This window comes from Scyliorhinus torazame, chromosome 19 (assembly GCF_047496885.1).
Source record: "Scyliorhinus torazame isolate Kashiwa2021f chromosome 19, sScyTor2.1, whole genome shotgun sequence".
In the NCBI taxonomy this organism is placed as follows: Eukaryota; Metazoa; Chordata; class Chondrichthyes; order Carcharhiniformes; family Scyliorhinidae; genus Scyliorhinus; species Scyliorhinus torazame.
In genome coordinates this window covers 127,514,812-127,529,458 of record NC_092725.1, presented here as the reverse complement: position 1 = coordinate 127,529,458, position 14,647 = coordinate 127,514,812, and the positions used below count along the sequence as shown (strand labels likewise).

The 14,647-nt window shown below is 42.5% G+C and overlaps 2 protein-coding genes across 3 annotated transcripts in view; both read right to left on the bottom strand.

Annotated features, from left to right (window-relative positions):
* The window catches only part of LOC140396507 (uncharacterized), a 42,438-nt gene extending 33,189 nt beyond the window's left edge, over positions 1–9,249 (bottom strand). For both annotated transcript variants that reach the window (XM_072485194.1, XM_072485195.1), the window contains exon 1: positions 9,070–9,249. The gene's annotated coding sequence lies outside the window, so the exon portion shown is untranslated. The remainder of the gene's footprint in view (positions 1–9,069) is intronic.
* A 2,490-nt stretch (positions 9,250–11,739) lies between these two features.
* cand1 (cullin-associated and neddylation-dissociated 1) overlaps positions 11,740–14,647 on the bottom strand; it is a 34,812-nt gene continuing 31,904 nt past the window's right edge. Inside the window, exon 14 of the mRNA XM_072485193.1 lies at positions 11,740–14,368. Within this exon, the coding sequence (XP_072341294.1) occupies positions 14,144–14,368 (225 nt within the window). The 3' untranslated portion in view covers positions 11,740–14,143. The remainder of the gene's footprint in view (positions 14,369–14,647) is intronic.

Sequence of the window (14,647 nt, the reverse complement as noted above, 5' to 3'; positions counted from 1 at the left end):
TAACTCTTATTATCTATATTCATCAGTCATTTATATACATTGATTTTATATAGTAGGTCGTCTCCAAGTCCCCAATTAAGCCACTCCGTTCAGATGCCGCTCCTATTCAGAAGCGCCCTGCCCAGGCCCCCTTGCTTTTATACTGTTCCCAAGTTCCCGGTGATGACTTAACTGACCTACAGCTGGTTAAGAACACCTATTCAAAAGCAAATGATTGCAACTAAATGCTAGTTAACAGCCACTGGCAGGTGAAGTTCTGTTACTAGAATTTGTAAAATTTTAAGTTGAAGTCAAGCTGCTAAACGACCCAGCAATGTGGAAATTTGCCCAGATAACACAAAAAGGCACCGCAGGTGCATCTATACCACATGGACTGCAGCGGTACAAGGCAGCTCACCAACACCTCCTCAAGGGCAGGAAATGTTGGCCTAGCTAGCGAAGCCCACATTCCTTGAATAGATTTTTTGTAAATTGCATGTTTCTTTCTATTTTAAAAGGGACTTTTGCTGTTTGTTGACAGGTTTTTGCTCAACTAAGGTGCTCTTATACTGTAAGGGCAGCACGGTAGCACGGTGGTTAGCACAATTGCTTCACAGCTCCAGGGTCCCAGGTTCGATTCCCGGCTTGGGTCACTGTCTGTGCGGAGTCTGCACGTTCTCCCCGTGTCTGCGTGGGTTTCCTCCGGGTGCTCCGGTTTCCTCCCACAGTCCAAAGATATGCAGGTTAGACCATAAGACATAGGAGCGGAAGTAAGGCCATTCGGCCCATCGAGTCCACTCCACCATTCAATCATGGCTGATTTCAACTCCATTTACCCGCTCTCTCTCCATAGCCCTTAATTCCTCGAGAAATCAAGAATTTATCAACTTCTGTCTTAAAGACACTCAACTCCCGGCCTCCACCGCCCTCTGTGGCAATGAATTCCACAGACCCACCACTCTCTGGCTGAAGAAATTTCTCCTCATCTCTGTTCTAAAGTGACTCCCTTTTATTCTAAGGCTGTGCCCCCGGGTCCTAATCTCTCCTGCTAATGGAAACAACTTCCCTACGTCCACCCTATCTAAGCCATTCATTATCTTGTAAGTTTCTCTTAGATCTCCCCTCAACCTCCTAAACTCCAATGAATATAATCCCAGGATCCTCAGACGTTCATCGTATGTTAGGCCTACCATTCCTGGGATCATCCGTGTGAATCTCCGCTGGACCCACTCCAGTGCCAGTATGTCCTTCCTGAGGTGTGGGGCCCAAAATTGCTCACAGTATTCTAAATGGGGCCTAACTAATGCTTTATAAAGCTTCAGAAGTACATCCCTGCTTTTATATTCCAAGCCTCTTGAGATAAATGACAACATTGCATTTGCTTTCTTAATTACGGACTCAACCTGCAAGTTTACCTTTAGAGAATCCTGGACTAGGACTCCCAAGTCCCTTTGCACTTCAGCATTATGAATTTTATCACCGTTTAGAAAATAGTCCATGCCTCTATTCTTTTTACCAAAGTGCAAGACCGCGCACTTGCCCACGTTGAATTTCATCAGTCATTTCTTGGACCACTCTCTTAAACTGTCTAAATCTTTCTGCAGCCTCCCTACCTCCTCCATACTACCTACCCCTCCACCTATCTTTGTATCATCGGCAAACCTAGCCAGAATGCCCCCAGTCCCGTCATCTAGATCGTTAATATATAAAGAGAACAGCTGTGGCCCCAACACTGAACTCGTCACCGGTTGCCATTCTGAAAAAGAACCTTTTATCCCAACTCTCTGTTTTCTGCCTGACAGCGAATCGTCAATCCATGTTAGTACCTTGCCTCGAATACCATGAGCCCTTATTTTACTCAGCAGTCTCCCGTGAGGCACCTTATCAAAGGCCTTTTGGAAGTCAAGATAGATAACATCCATTGGCTCTCCTTGGTCTAACCTATTTGTTATCTCTTTAAAGAACTCGAACAGGTTTGTCAGGCACGACCTCCCCTTACTAAATCCATGCTGACTTGTCCTAATCCGACCCTGCACTTCCAAGAATTTAGAAATCTCATCCTTAACAATGGATTCTAGAATCTTGCCAACAACCGAGGTTAGGCTAATTGGCCTATAATTTTCCATCTTTTTCCTTGTCCCCTTCTTGAACAGGGGGGTTACAACAGCGATTTTCCAATCCTCTGGGACTTTCCCTGACTCCAGTGACTTTTGAAAGATCATAACTAATGCCTCCACTATTTCTTCAGCTATCTCCTTTAGAACTCTAGGATGTAGCCCATCTGGGCCCGGAGATTTATCAAATGTTAGACCTCTGTTTCTCTAGCACTTTCTCCTTTGTGATGGCTACCATATTCAACTCTGCCCCCTGACTCTCCTGAATTGTTGGGATATTACTCATGTCTTCTACTGTGAAGACTGACGCAAAGTACTTATTTAGTTCCTCAGCTATTTCCTTGTCTCCCATCACTGGATTACCAGCGTCATTTTGGAACGGCCCAATGTCTACTTTTGCCTCCCGTTTGTTTTTAATGTATTAAAATAAACTTTTACTATCATTCCTAATGTGACTGGCTAGCCTACCTTCATAATTGATCCTCTCTTTCCTTATTTCTCTCTTTGTTATCCTCTGTTTGTTTTTATAGCCTTCCCAATCTTCTGACTTCCCACTACTCTTTGCCACATTATAGGCTTTCTCTTTTGCTTTGATGCATTCCCTAACTTCCTTTGTCAGCCATGGCTGCCTAATCCCCCCTCTGATAACCTTTCTTTTCTTTGGGATGAACCTCTGTACTGTGTCCTCAATTACTCCCAGAAACTATTGCCATTGCTGTTCTACTGTCTTTCCCACTAGGCTCTGCTCCCAGTCGATTTTTGTCAGTTCCTCCTTCATGCCCCTGTAGTTACCTTTATTTAACTGTAACACCTTTACATCTGATTCTACCTTCTTTCTTTCAAATTGGAGATTGAATTCTACCATATTATGATCACTGCCTCCTAAATGTTCCCTTACTTTAAGATCTTTAATCAAATCTGGCTCATTACATAACACTAAGTCCAGAATGGCCTGTCCCCTCGTGGGCTCCATCACAAGCTGTTCCAAAAAGCCCTCCTGTAAACATTCAATGAATTCCCTTTCCTTGGGTCCACTGGCAGCATTATTTACCCAGTCCACCTGCATATTGAAGTCCCCCATGATCACTGTGACCTTGCCTTTCTGACATGCACTTTCTATTTCGTGGTGCATTTTGTGCCCCTGGTCCTGACCACTGTTAGGAGGCCTGTACATAACTCCCATTATGGTTTTTTTGCCTTTGTGGTTCCTCAACTCTACCCACATAGACTCCACATCATCTGACCCTATGTTGTTTAGTGCTATTGATTTAATTTCATTCCTAATTAACAAGGCAACCCCACCCCCTCTGCCCACCTCTCTGTCTTTTCGATAGGTTGTGAATCCCTGGATGTTTAAATGCCAGCCCTGAACCCCCTGCAACCACGTCTCTGTGATGCTTACCACATCATACCTGCCAGTCACAATCTGGGCCACAAGCTCATCTACCTTATTCCGTACACTGCGCACATTTAAATATAGCACCTTTAATTCTCTATTGACCGTCCCTTTTTGTTTTCTTAGTGTGGTGGTCCTTGGTTTATTGAGCCTTTCCATACAGTGTGTCATATTTTGTGAGATGGGGACTATCGTAACCTCTCCTGAGTTCTGTCTTTTCGTGCTTTTTTGTATTCCTAAGCAGCTGCGCTTCCCACTGATTACTTCACCTCTTGGTTCCCTGACTTTCTCTTCCCCCCCAATCGCTAGTTTAAAGTCCTATTGACCACCCTATTTACTCTTTTCGCCAGAACACTGGTCCCAGCTCGGTTCAGGTGGAGACCATCCCAACGGTATAGGTCCCCCCTGTCCCAAAACTGATGCCAGTGTCCCATGAAAAGGAACCCCTCTTTCCCACACCACTCTTTCAGCCACGTGTTAACTTCCCTTATTCTTGCCTCCCTATGCCAATTTGCTCGTGGCTCGGGCAGTAATCCGGAGATTATGACCCTTGAGGACCTGTTTTTTAATTTGAATCCTAGCTCTTTATAATCTCTAAACAGGTCCTCTTTTCTAGACTTGCCTATGTTGTTGGTACCGACATGGACCACAACAATTGGATCCTCCCCCTCCCTCTCCAGTATCCTTTCAAGCCGGTCATAGATGTCCCTCACCCTAGCACCGGGCAGGCAATATACCATGCGGGACTCTTTATCCTTCTCACAAAGGGTACTATCTATCCCCCTGATAATAGAATCCCCTACAACTACAACTTGCCTATTTACTCCCTCCCCTTGAATGGCCTGCTGAACCATGATGCCTCGGTCAGCTGACTCATCCTTCCTGCAGCCCTGTTCGCCATCCACACAGGGAGCAAGTGCCTCATACCTTTGGACAGGGTCAAGGGCTGAGGCTCCTGAGTTCCTGGCTGCTGGTTCCCTTTACCTGCCTGACTTGCAGTCACACCCTGCTGTCCCTGGCCACTGGCAGGATTTAAACTACTTACTCTGACAGGTGTGACTGCCTCCTGAAACACAGTGTCCAGGTAAGTCTCCCCCTCCCGGATGTGCCTCAGTGTTTGAAGCTCAGATTCCAGCTCATCAACTCTGAGCCGGAGCTCTTCAAGCAGCGAACACTTACTGCAGATGTGGTCGCTGCAGCTCGCAATGGGATCTGCCAGCTCCCACATCAAGCAGCTCAAGCACATCACCTGACCAGCCATCACTAATTAATTAATTAGTTTAATTTAAGTTTATGAGTTTAGCTGTGTTTTTTTTTTTAAATTGGGGCAGATTTGCTATCAACCAATCAGATCACAGCTTCCCTCTGACATCACTTTTGGGAAAAAAACCAACTGGAAAACAGGAAGTTGCCGTTAGGTTTTTATACTCACAGAGACTGCTCCTCCTCCTCCGAACGGCTCCCAAAATTAGGCCCGAAGAAAGAGAGAGAACAAAACAGTTGGGAAAAAGCACCTTCTCCCACTCTTCACCGAATTACCTCACTGCACCAAATTACCAAATTCTCACTCTGTCTGTGTCTCACTCACTCAGGCTGTGTCTCCTTGACCAGCGCAATGCTTACTAAGTGCGCTTTCTGTCCGTCTTTTATACAGACTTTAGGATGACTCACACTAAAACTTCAAAGAGAAGAATACAATGTGTACCTTTGTGCTCCTTAACAGGCCTCAGGTGACTGCCAGATAACTGCCTCAGAATTAGGGTGGGGGCAGCTTCAGCCAATCAGACACTAATCTACACTGCACTTTTAACTGAAAAACAGCACAATTAGATTAACCACTTACCTTTCCTGGTTACCTCACTGCACCAAATTACCAAATTCTCACTCTGTCTGTGTCTCACTCACTCAGGCTGTGTCTCCTTGACCAGCGCAGTGCTTAATTAGGTGGATTGGCCATGATAAATTGCCCTTAGTGTTCAAAATTGACCTTAGTGTTGAGTGGGGTTACTGGATTATGGTGATAGGGTGGAGATGTGGGCTTGGGTAGGGTGCTCTTTCAAAGAGCCGGTGCAGACTCGATGGGCCGAATGGCCTCCTTCTGCACTGTAAATTCTATGAAATCTAATAACTTTTGTCAATCTGCAGTTTAGATACAAGTATGGGGAATGGTCATATGTGGATAAAGTTCAGAATAAAGGCGACTACTCACGAAACTGTACCTTCACAAGAGGGCTAACAAAGCATTGCTATTAACAAAAGAAAATATTTTCCCCTAAACTTCCTGAATTTCAAAGAATTGAGACTTTACAAAATGCTGATGAGGTAAGTTACTCAAAAGATTTAAATTAAATTGGTAATATTATTTGCACTTTGCATAAAATATCAGAGAAACATTAATTACAAACTATGGATAAATATAAAAGCAAACTAGTTATCGTAGTTGGATAAAACATTTGCAGAGGGCTAAACTTATTATATTTAGAATATTAAACATATTTACAATTTAATTAAGCTAAGTGCATGGTACTGTGATGTTTTGCATCCATTATGCATATGAAACTTCCAATACCTTGCCACAATTAATAAAACAAAACATAACAATCAACAATATGAATCTTAAAATGGTGTCACTAACACTCATGGTGCAGATACAAAGGGGATATTAGCATAGATAGAGGATTGGGCAACTAACAGAAAACAAAGAGCCAGGATGAGGAATTTGCAATTTGGCAAATTGTAACAAGGGGTGAATGCTCGGACCTCAACTATTTTTGATCGATATTAATGACTTGGATGAAGGCACGTAATTGTATTGTAGCTAAATTTGCTGATGGTACAAAAATAGGTAGATCAGCAAGTTGTGAGTAGGATACAAAGTATCTGCAACGGGGTATAGACAGATTAACGTAGAGGGCAAACACCTTGCAGTTGGAATATAATATGGGAAAATGTGAGATTGCCACTTTGGCAGGAAGAATAGAAAAGTAGTATTTAATGGCAAGAGACTGTTGTTACATGAGGGAAATATTTGGAACTTGGGTCCAGGAATGAGATCAAAGTGGTTAATTTAGTGGTTAACAGACTGAGGGAATAAAAACTGCTTGCAGTAGTCAGAAGGATTCACCCACACCTGGCCTGAGTTACACTGTCCCATTCAGACTTAAACTCATTAGTGGGACTACCTGTTCCCACTAACTAATGCACTTGTTCAGCAAGGGTGAGTCACTCAAGATCCATTGTCCTTTGGGGCATTCCTGGCTGATCAGCCATCAGCCCATTACCCTCTTTAACTATCAATGGGAGGTTAGTTACATACCAATAGCATGGCTCTGTTCTTTTGTATAAACGGGAGTGGGAAATCAAACAGCCAAGACAATGCTGATGGGTTCAATTCTGAACACCCCAGAAGAGAACCTTTGTTTGATAGGCTGGACATAGCTCATATAGAGAGAAATGGAATTCTGTTTTGAACAGGGGAGGAGAAGGATTTGAAAAGCCACTGAGAGGGAGGCCACAAAACATTGTTCCAGACACCGACTTTCGAAAAGGGTTCTCAAAAATCTTCATTGTGACAGAAAAATGCTTCATAAATGCAAGTATTACTTTTGCCTGCCTAAGTGGAATGGGAGCTGCATGTTCATTTTAAGTGCTGTTTAATGAGAACTTGTGTGTTATGGTTAAGAAACTGCATGTAATATGTTTTTGTTATGGTTGAAGTTTAAATATTGTTTTTCTTCTGTTTTAATAAAGTTTGTTTATAAAATAACCAAGCCGTATTTCTTATGCTATCACACCTGGGACAAATCGATTTTCCGCACTGCATTAAAACTTAAAAACGTTGTGGCTCTGGTCCAGCATCTTAGCTACTGCTGGGATCTGACCAGCCATGCGTAAGACTATGGAATGCCGCAGTACTAAGGGAGACTGGTGTCCTCGAATGTGAATTGCAGCAAATAATTTGGAAGACAATTGGAGTGTTAGCCTTTATTGCGGGGGTGGGGAGAGGGTGAAGTATAAAAGTAGGAACCTTGCTGCAACTGTACAGGGCATTTGCGAGACTGCACCTAGAGTATTGTGTAGAGTTTCAGTCTCATTATTTAAGGACGGATATACATGAACCTGAAGCGATTCAGAGAAAGTTCACTGGGCTGATTCTGGTTTTGAAGGGGTTGTCTATTGAGGAAAGGTTGAGACGGTTGGGCCTATATCCATTGGGGTTCAGAAGAATGAGGTGATCTTATTGAAGCATAAAAGTTTCTGAAGGAACTTAATAGGGTGGATTTTGAGAGGATGTATCCCCTTGTGGGGGGAGTCCAGAACCATGGGCACAGTTTAAAATAAGATGTCTCCCATTTATGACTGAGATGAGAAATCTCTTCTCTCAGTGGGTCATTAGTCATTTGATATCGCGTCCACAGCCTTGAATCTCCTCAAGGCCGAATTGGACAGCGATTTGGTGAACAAGGGCGTTAATGGTTTTGGAGGCAGGCAAGAGACTGGTCACCAAAGCCACAATCAAAATGGGCGGCACGGTAGCACAGCGGTTAGCACTGTTGCTTCACAGCGCCAGGGTCCCGGGTTCAATTCCTGGCTTCGGTCACTGTCTGTGCGGAGTCTGCACGTTCTCCCCGTGTCTGTGTGGGTTTCCTCCGGGTGCTCCAGTTTCCTCCCACAAAGTCCCGAAAGATGTGCTGGACATTCTGAATTCTCCCTCCGTGTACCCGAACAGGTGCCAGAATGCGGCAGCTAGGGGATTTTCACAGTAACTTCATGGCAGTGTTAATGTAAGCCTACTTGTGACACTAATAAAGATGATCAGATGGCCAGGATTGGATTGAATGAAGCGGCAGGACTGAGGGGCCACATGGCCTACTCTTGCTCCAACCTCTTTATGTTCTTTATAAGGGCATTGCTTTAAGTATAAACATTTGCTGGAAAGAAGCACCCCACTCTCTTCGGACAAGGGTGTCAGATTTTACAAAGGTATTTGCTGACAAACAAGGTTTGAGAGTGATGATCAGTGGTCACCTTCACCTCCAACCCGAGGTTTATTATTTTAAAGTTGTTATTTACGAAATCTCAGATGTCCTGAAACAGCTCAGTGTTCTCTGCAGAACGAGGTATAATTTTCACAATTAACACAGACATTTGTGAGAAGTGATAATCGAATAAGGTGGTTCATTGTAAAAGCCAAACGCCATCAAGTCTGCCATTGTACGGTGTAAAGTTAATCAGTGGCCGGTGAAAAAGAGATTATTATGCCTTTGATGTGGCGAAAGAAGTGAGTTTTTTTTATCCCCAAGTGATCGCCAATAACTCCAAGTCTTCCAGTTCCAAGGGAATCTCAGTCGGTACAACTAAGCCGAGCCTCACTGCTGTTGAAGGGTACACTGCAGTGCCAGAAACCAGTGGATAGGTTGTGCCAGTAAACTGGTGTGAACAAGAATTTGTCACTTTCCGAATGAAAGTGTAACTTTCTGGGTGATCCCACTCCAGCATTACACTGTAACCACCTTTCCATAATTAAAAACAAGAGAGGCTGGAAAAATAAAAACAAAACACCATCCTCCACTCACTTACCTGGTTGGCCAACACTTGCCCGGACTGCAGCCTGGGTTAAGGGGGTTTCCTCCCGGATCTGGGCACAGACCGTCACCCCAGGCTTGCAGCTTCACTCTGGAAACACTGGCTAAAGAACAGTTCCCCCGGCTGTTTTTTTCCCCCTTGCAGAGTCCCTTGTGCAGTGAAGGTTTGCAATTGTGGCGCTGAACACAAGCTGCAGTCAGCCACCCCCCACTGAGTTGCTGGGATCACCCTCCCCTGGTATCAGCCACCTCCCACTGAGAAACATGCAGTACCTGCAATCACTCACTACCTCCTCTCTCTCACACACTAACCAGCCTCCACTGGTAACTGCTCTATGATCGCTCGTTGTACCCCATCATTTACTCATTCACAGGATCACACTGACAACTACCACCACTTTCATCTTTCACTGACCTCCCTGGCATCGTGGACTTTTCAAGCATGACTGCTCCAACTAGTCACAGATTGGCTTCACTGACTTCAACGCATTTTTTTTTTTTTACACAGTGCACTCTTTCACTGAAGCTGGGTTAAATCGTAAGAACATTGTGTGAGCACCGAGAAAGTGGAAAGTTGCTCTCGCTCCTATGAAACACAGCAGCAAATACTGGCAATGCCGGGGGAAAGGCGAAGCGGATTGAGTTAGAGATAATTGCTGCCGCAGATCATCAGTCGAGCAGACAATCAGAGACGACGTTCCTGTGGGCGTCCCTTCCAGTCGCTGTTAAGGATGCTGGAGTTATTTTCACCTCCAGGCCCTGGCTGGAATGGATCATGTACCCATTTTTACAACTCAGCTGATTTTTATTTTATTGCTGTGTATATATACAATTAAAAAATTGAAAAGAGCATTAATGGGAACATTCAGAAATTATTTCTGCACCGATTCTCATTGTTGCCATATTGCCACTCAACTGTACAGTGGTAGCGTTTGGGGCAATTGTTTCAACATTATTTTATCATCTACTACCATAATAGTGTCACTGCAGTCCCCCTCTTGTTCTTTTGGAAGGTACAGCAGTCAGGTGAGCCTGCACCTCTTGACACTCTGCACCATCCACACATATCAATTGGTGCAACTTGTTGGTAGTGCAATTCATAAGAAACAGGAGGAGGGAGAAACTCCCCCAGCAGCAAGGGACCACTGCTGCTCATTTTTATCCGCAAGGCTGATCAGCGGCATAAGCCACCGACAGCGACATTTAGAGCCACCCATGCTTGGTTTGATTTGACAGGTGATTTTGTCTCATTTCCTCTAACGGGGGTACTGCATTTCCAAAGATTAGCAGATTTCCTGAGGCTCCAGGGAATTGCCCCTCCAGCATGTTCTCTCCACAATGCCACTACCTAAATGAATTGCAAAATAATTCCACTCTGTTAAGGTTCAGCAGCACCAGCGCTATTTTGTACAAAGCAATGGTCATTTAGCAGGCAACTGTCACAAAGCTTTTGGTTTTAGTGAGCAGTGTATTGATCACCCATACCCGGCCCACAAATTAACATTGAATAATCTTCATTCTCAGGAAATTCAGCATTTATTGCCTACTTGCCCTGGGAAGGCAGTGGTGTGCCTCCTTCTCAAACCCTTGCAGTCCCTTTGGTGCTGGTAATCCCCAAACATGGTTGGATTTACAGTTTTAACCAGCTGTAAGGGAACAGTGCATAATGTCCAGGATAGGATGGTATGCAACTTGAAATGAAATGAAAATCGCTGATTGTCACAAGTAGGCTTCAAATGAAGTTACTGTGAAAAGCCCCTAGTCGCCACATTCTGGCGCCTGTTCGGGGAGGCTAGTACGGGAATTGAACCGTGCTGCTGACCTGCCTTAAAACTCAGCTCTTTAGCCCTGTGCTAAACCAGCCCCTTGGAGGCACTCACATTAAGAACCTGACATCCTTGGCCTAACTGCTGGAGATCATGGAGTTGGGAGGTCTGCCAAGGAAGCAGTGGCAACTTGCTGCAGTCACCCCTGTAAATAGTACACCCTGGTTAGGCTATGAGAATTCCTACACAGACCCTTTGAAAGAGCGCCTGACCTAGGCCCACTGACCCACCCTATCCCTGTAACCCCACCTAATCTTTGGACACTAAGGGACAATTTAGCATGACCAATCCACCTGTCCTGCACACCTTTGGACTGTTTGGTGAGGTGGCTATGCCTGGGTGTTGCAATGCCTGAAGTGCTAATTTCCAGAAGGGATTAAAAACACTGCATGTCAACTTTTCCAGATGGATGGAAAAGATTGCATGACATGGTGAGTACCATCATTACAAACAAATCAAGTTGCTGCACACCAAAATGGCCACCATAACTGCAGTGACTACATTTAAACTTCACGTCAATGGTTGCACAATATTTTGGTAAACTTAAGATGTGACAGGGATTTTGAAGAGGATGGGAGTTCTTAACTTGTGTATACCCTTTTCTAGTTTTCAAATAAATCACACTATTATGTGAAATTACCCTTTGCTGCAACTGGGCATGTAGCTTTTGAAGCAACATTTTTATGCACATCGCTTTTTAGAATGAACAAAAGCTCCACTGTGCGTCAATTACAACTGAAACTAGAAGTCCACTTGATTCTATTCACCAATGTTTGTTGAAGCAAACTAGTTGAAAGAAGACCTTTCATCAGCTTTTTCTTTATCAAGTGTTGTTAGTCTTTATGCAATAATGGGACAATGATTTTAATCAGGATTGATCGTTTAAATAGATCAGTTTAGAAAATAACCATTCAATAAGCACCTAATAAAAGTACATGAGAATTCCAGTGTACTAAACCAGTTCCCATTTTACAGAATTGTTAATCTTAAAACATGCAATTACAAAGAATAGACCAAAGGCATCAATGCATAATTCATGAGCACCATAGGCAGCAGTGAGCTCCACCGGCCAAAAGCAAAATTGACATTCACAGACTATTGATCTCTGATGTATACAACAGCCATTTACATCAAAGTCTTTAGTGTCTCTGGCCACCTCAAGCATTATAGTGCATGACTAACACACCAGAAAAATTTCAAATGACTGCTTGCAGGAAACAAAGCACCAGTCCGGGGTGCATATTAAAGTACAGATCGTGTACACGTAAGCATACACGAGGTATCATTCTGTAGTACAGATATAATGAATGAACCTAAAGTTCGGCAGTGATACACATAATACTCAAATAAGCAACAACAAGAAAAAAAGCCTCGGTACACATTTAAGCAAAACTCCCAACATAAAATTCCAGTTTGATCAAAAGAATTAAGGTTTTAAATATTCTACAAACCAACACACGGACAAATTTTTGGGGATCTTCAAACCCCGACTCATTTCTGTAAAATGCATTCTCCCCACCACCCCCTGCCAAATTAAACGGATGTATTGCAAATGGATAGGAAGCACAAAAATCATCAATCCCAGTCCAGATATTGTCACATAACTAATTATGCTTCAGGGTCCAGCTGTTGTGCAAGTTTACTTTCAATGGAGCTTTCAAAATTCCAACTTTTGGAGAAATAAAGTTATCTATTTCTCAGACCAGACCACACAGCACATTCCAGAAGGGAAATTAATGCAATAATGGATAAACATTCGATGCTGATAAATTGATGCCATTTCAAACGAAACAGAAATTCAGGTATTATTGAAGAATGCCTAAATAAAAACACTGACCAGTTGAAACATACAGAAAGTAGCTTGCTTGATGACAAGAGAATAAGAATGCAAGTTGGCCATTATCTGACAGAATATTTGTGGCTAACATTAGATTTCTTAAATGAAACATATTATATGTTGAACATTGCTACTACAATGCTAAACATTGAAGTGAAACTATGGGATGCGTACAGTGGTTAAGAGGGGACAATTTGCAAAGCTTTTTTCAATTAGGTTTGTATTGCCATCAAATGAAGATTATTTATATATGGCAAGTTCCACAGGAAAACAACGTACATAACCTTCGAACACCATGGGCAGAATTAAGAGGCAGCTGATGATTGTGTCATCAGCCCCCACAAACAATATTTATGCACCATGTGCACTTCCTTCAAATACCAAGCCACCATTATCCAAAACAACTACTGCCTGCTCACCTTCCTTAATGTTTCCCCCAATTCCCGCACCAAGTATTTCCATCCAAGTATTTTTGTTTTGCGCAATAGCTTTTTTGAGGGTTACAAAATAGCTTAAAAGTGGTATAGCTTTTCCAACTTTGGGAGCATCCGGGCAGATTACGTTTTTCTCATTCAGTACATACCTATTAATTTCCGTTGGACCCAGTTTTTAGTGCAGGTTTATTCTACCTTTACTTGAAAAAGTTAATTAAATGTAAACTATAATAAGACCAATAAAACAAAACCAGGAAGGCATTAGCGGTGCACAGGATAAAATCATCTTTTGAATTCAAGCTTTGTATTCTAAACAAAACACAATTTTACAGAACATACATTTTGGAATGTCCCATTCAGTATCAATGCATTCATGGAAATAATTTGCCATCCCAAGAAATTGGAAGTACCAACCTATGATTTAAGAACTGTGCCAACCATTTTAATATCATAAATCTCACAAAGCAGAGTTCTTTAACTATTGTTTAGCAAGCTGAAACAAAAACAGTAGACAGGTGAACAGACATTTTTTTCTCATTTTTTTCCTTGCAAAAAAAAAAAATTACATAATAAAAAGTGAATGGCATGAAGTTTCCGGAAAGAAAAGATCTTGGAGTAAAATTTCACATTTATATTCCAAGTTCATTCAGCACACCAAAAACCCTTATTGCATACCTATACACAATCTACTTCTACAAATGCATTGCCTTTTAAATACTGATGAATTGAGTGTGGTATAACAAAATGTTCTGTGTAATTTACACTATTTTTTCCACTTTAACTACAATGACTTTCTGAGTTAACTACTATAAAAGCAACAATAAACAAAAACTAGAATTTCCACGAAAGTAAAAATGAATTCATAAGCTTAAAGCTCAAAGTAGAGATTTTCTTTTTGCTTGCGTACTGACTGAGATTTCAGTGCATAACATCAATACAAGAATTAAAGATTCCTTCTTTGGAAGAAAAGATTTAGGTAGTGTCCATCGACTCCAAGCTTGTAGAAGACGAGTCCTTTTGGATGCTCTCAAAGATGGCTGCCAGCTCAGGGTTGGAGCTTATTTGAGACTGAAACTCGCTCATGAGTGGACTTTTCTCTGCTTCTGGAATGGTCAGTAGTGCTGCAACTGCCCTCATGGCTGAGCGCTTCAGTTCGTCTTGCTTCTCAAACTCCTGTTTGACCGAATTAGCTTTTACCTAACAAATCAAACCATTAACATCGTAAGACTTTAAAGAAATTAACTTTCTGGGTTTTTTTAAAAAAAAAGCAATCTCATTGGCTGAAAAACTGAAAGAATTCCAAAATTTTGTGCAGTCGGAGGAAACCGGGAGAAGCGCAAGTAATAAAGTTTCAATATTCCTTTGTTTTTTCATGTTGCATGATGCCCGCTTGATTTCATTGTGCAACTCTGGACATCATAAAGTGTAATAAAAATCTGTCTCATATTTTTAAACCCAAGAACAGGGACAACTGAA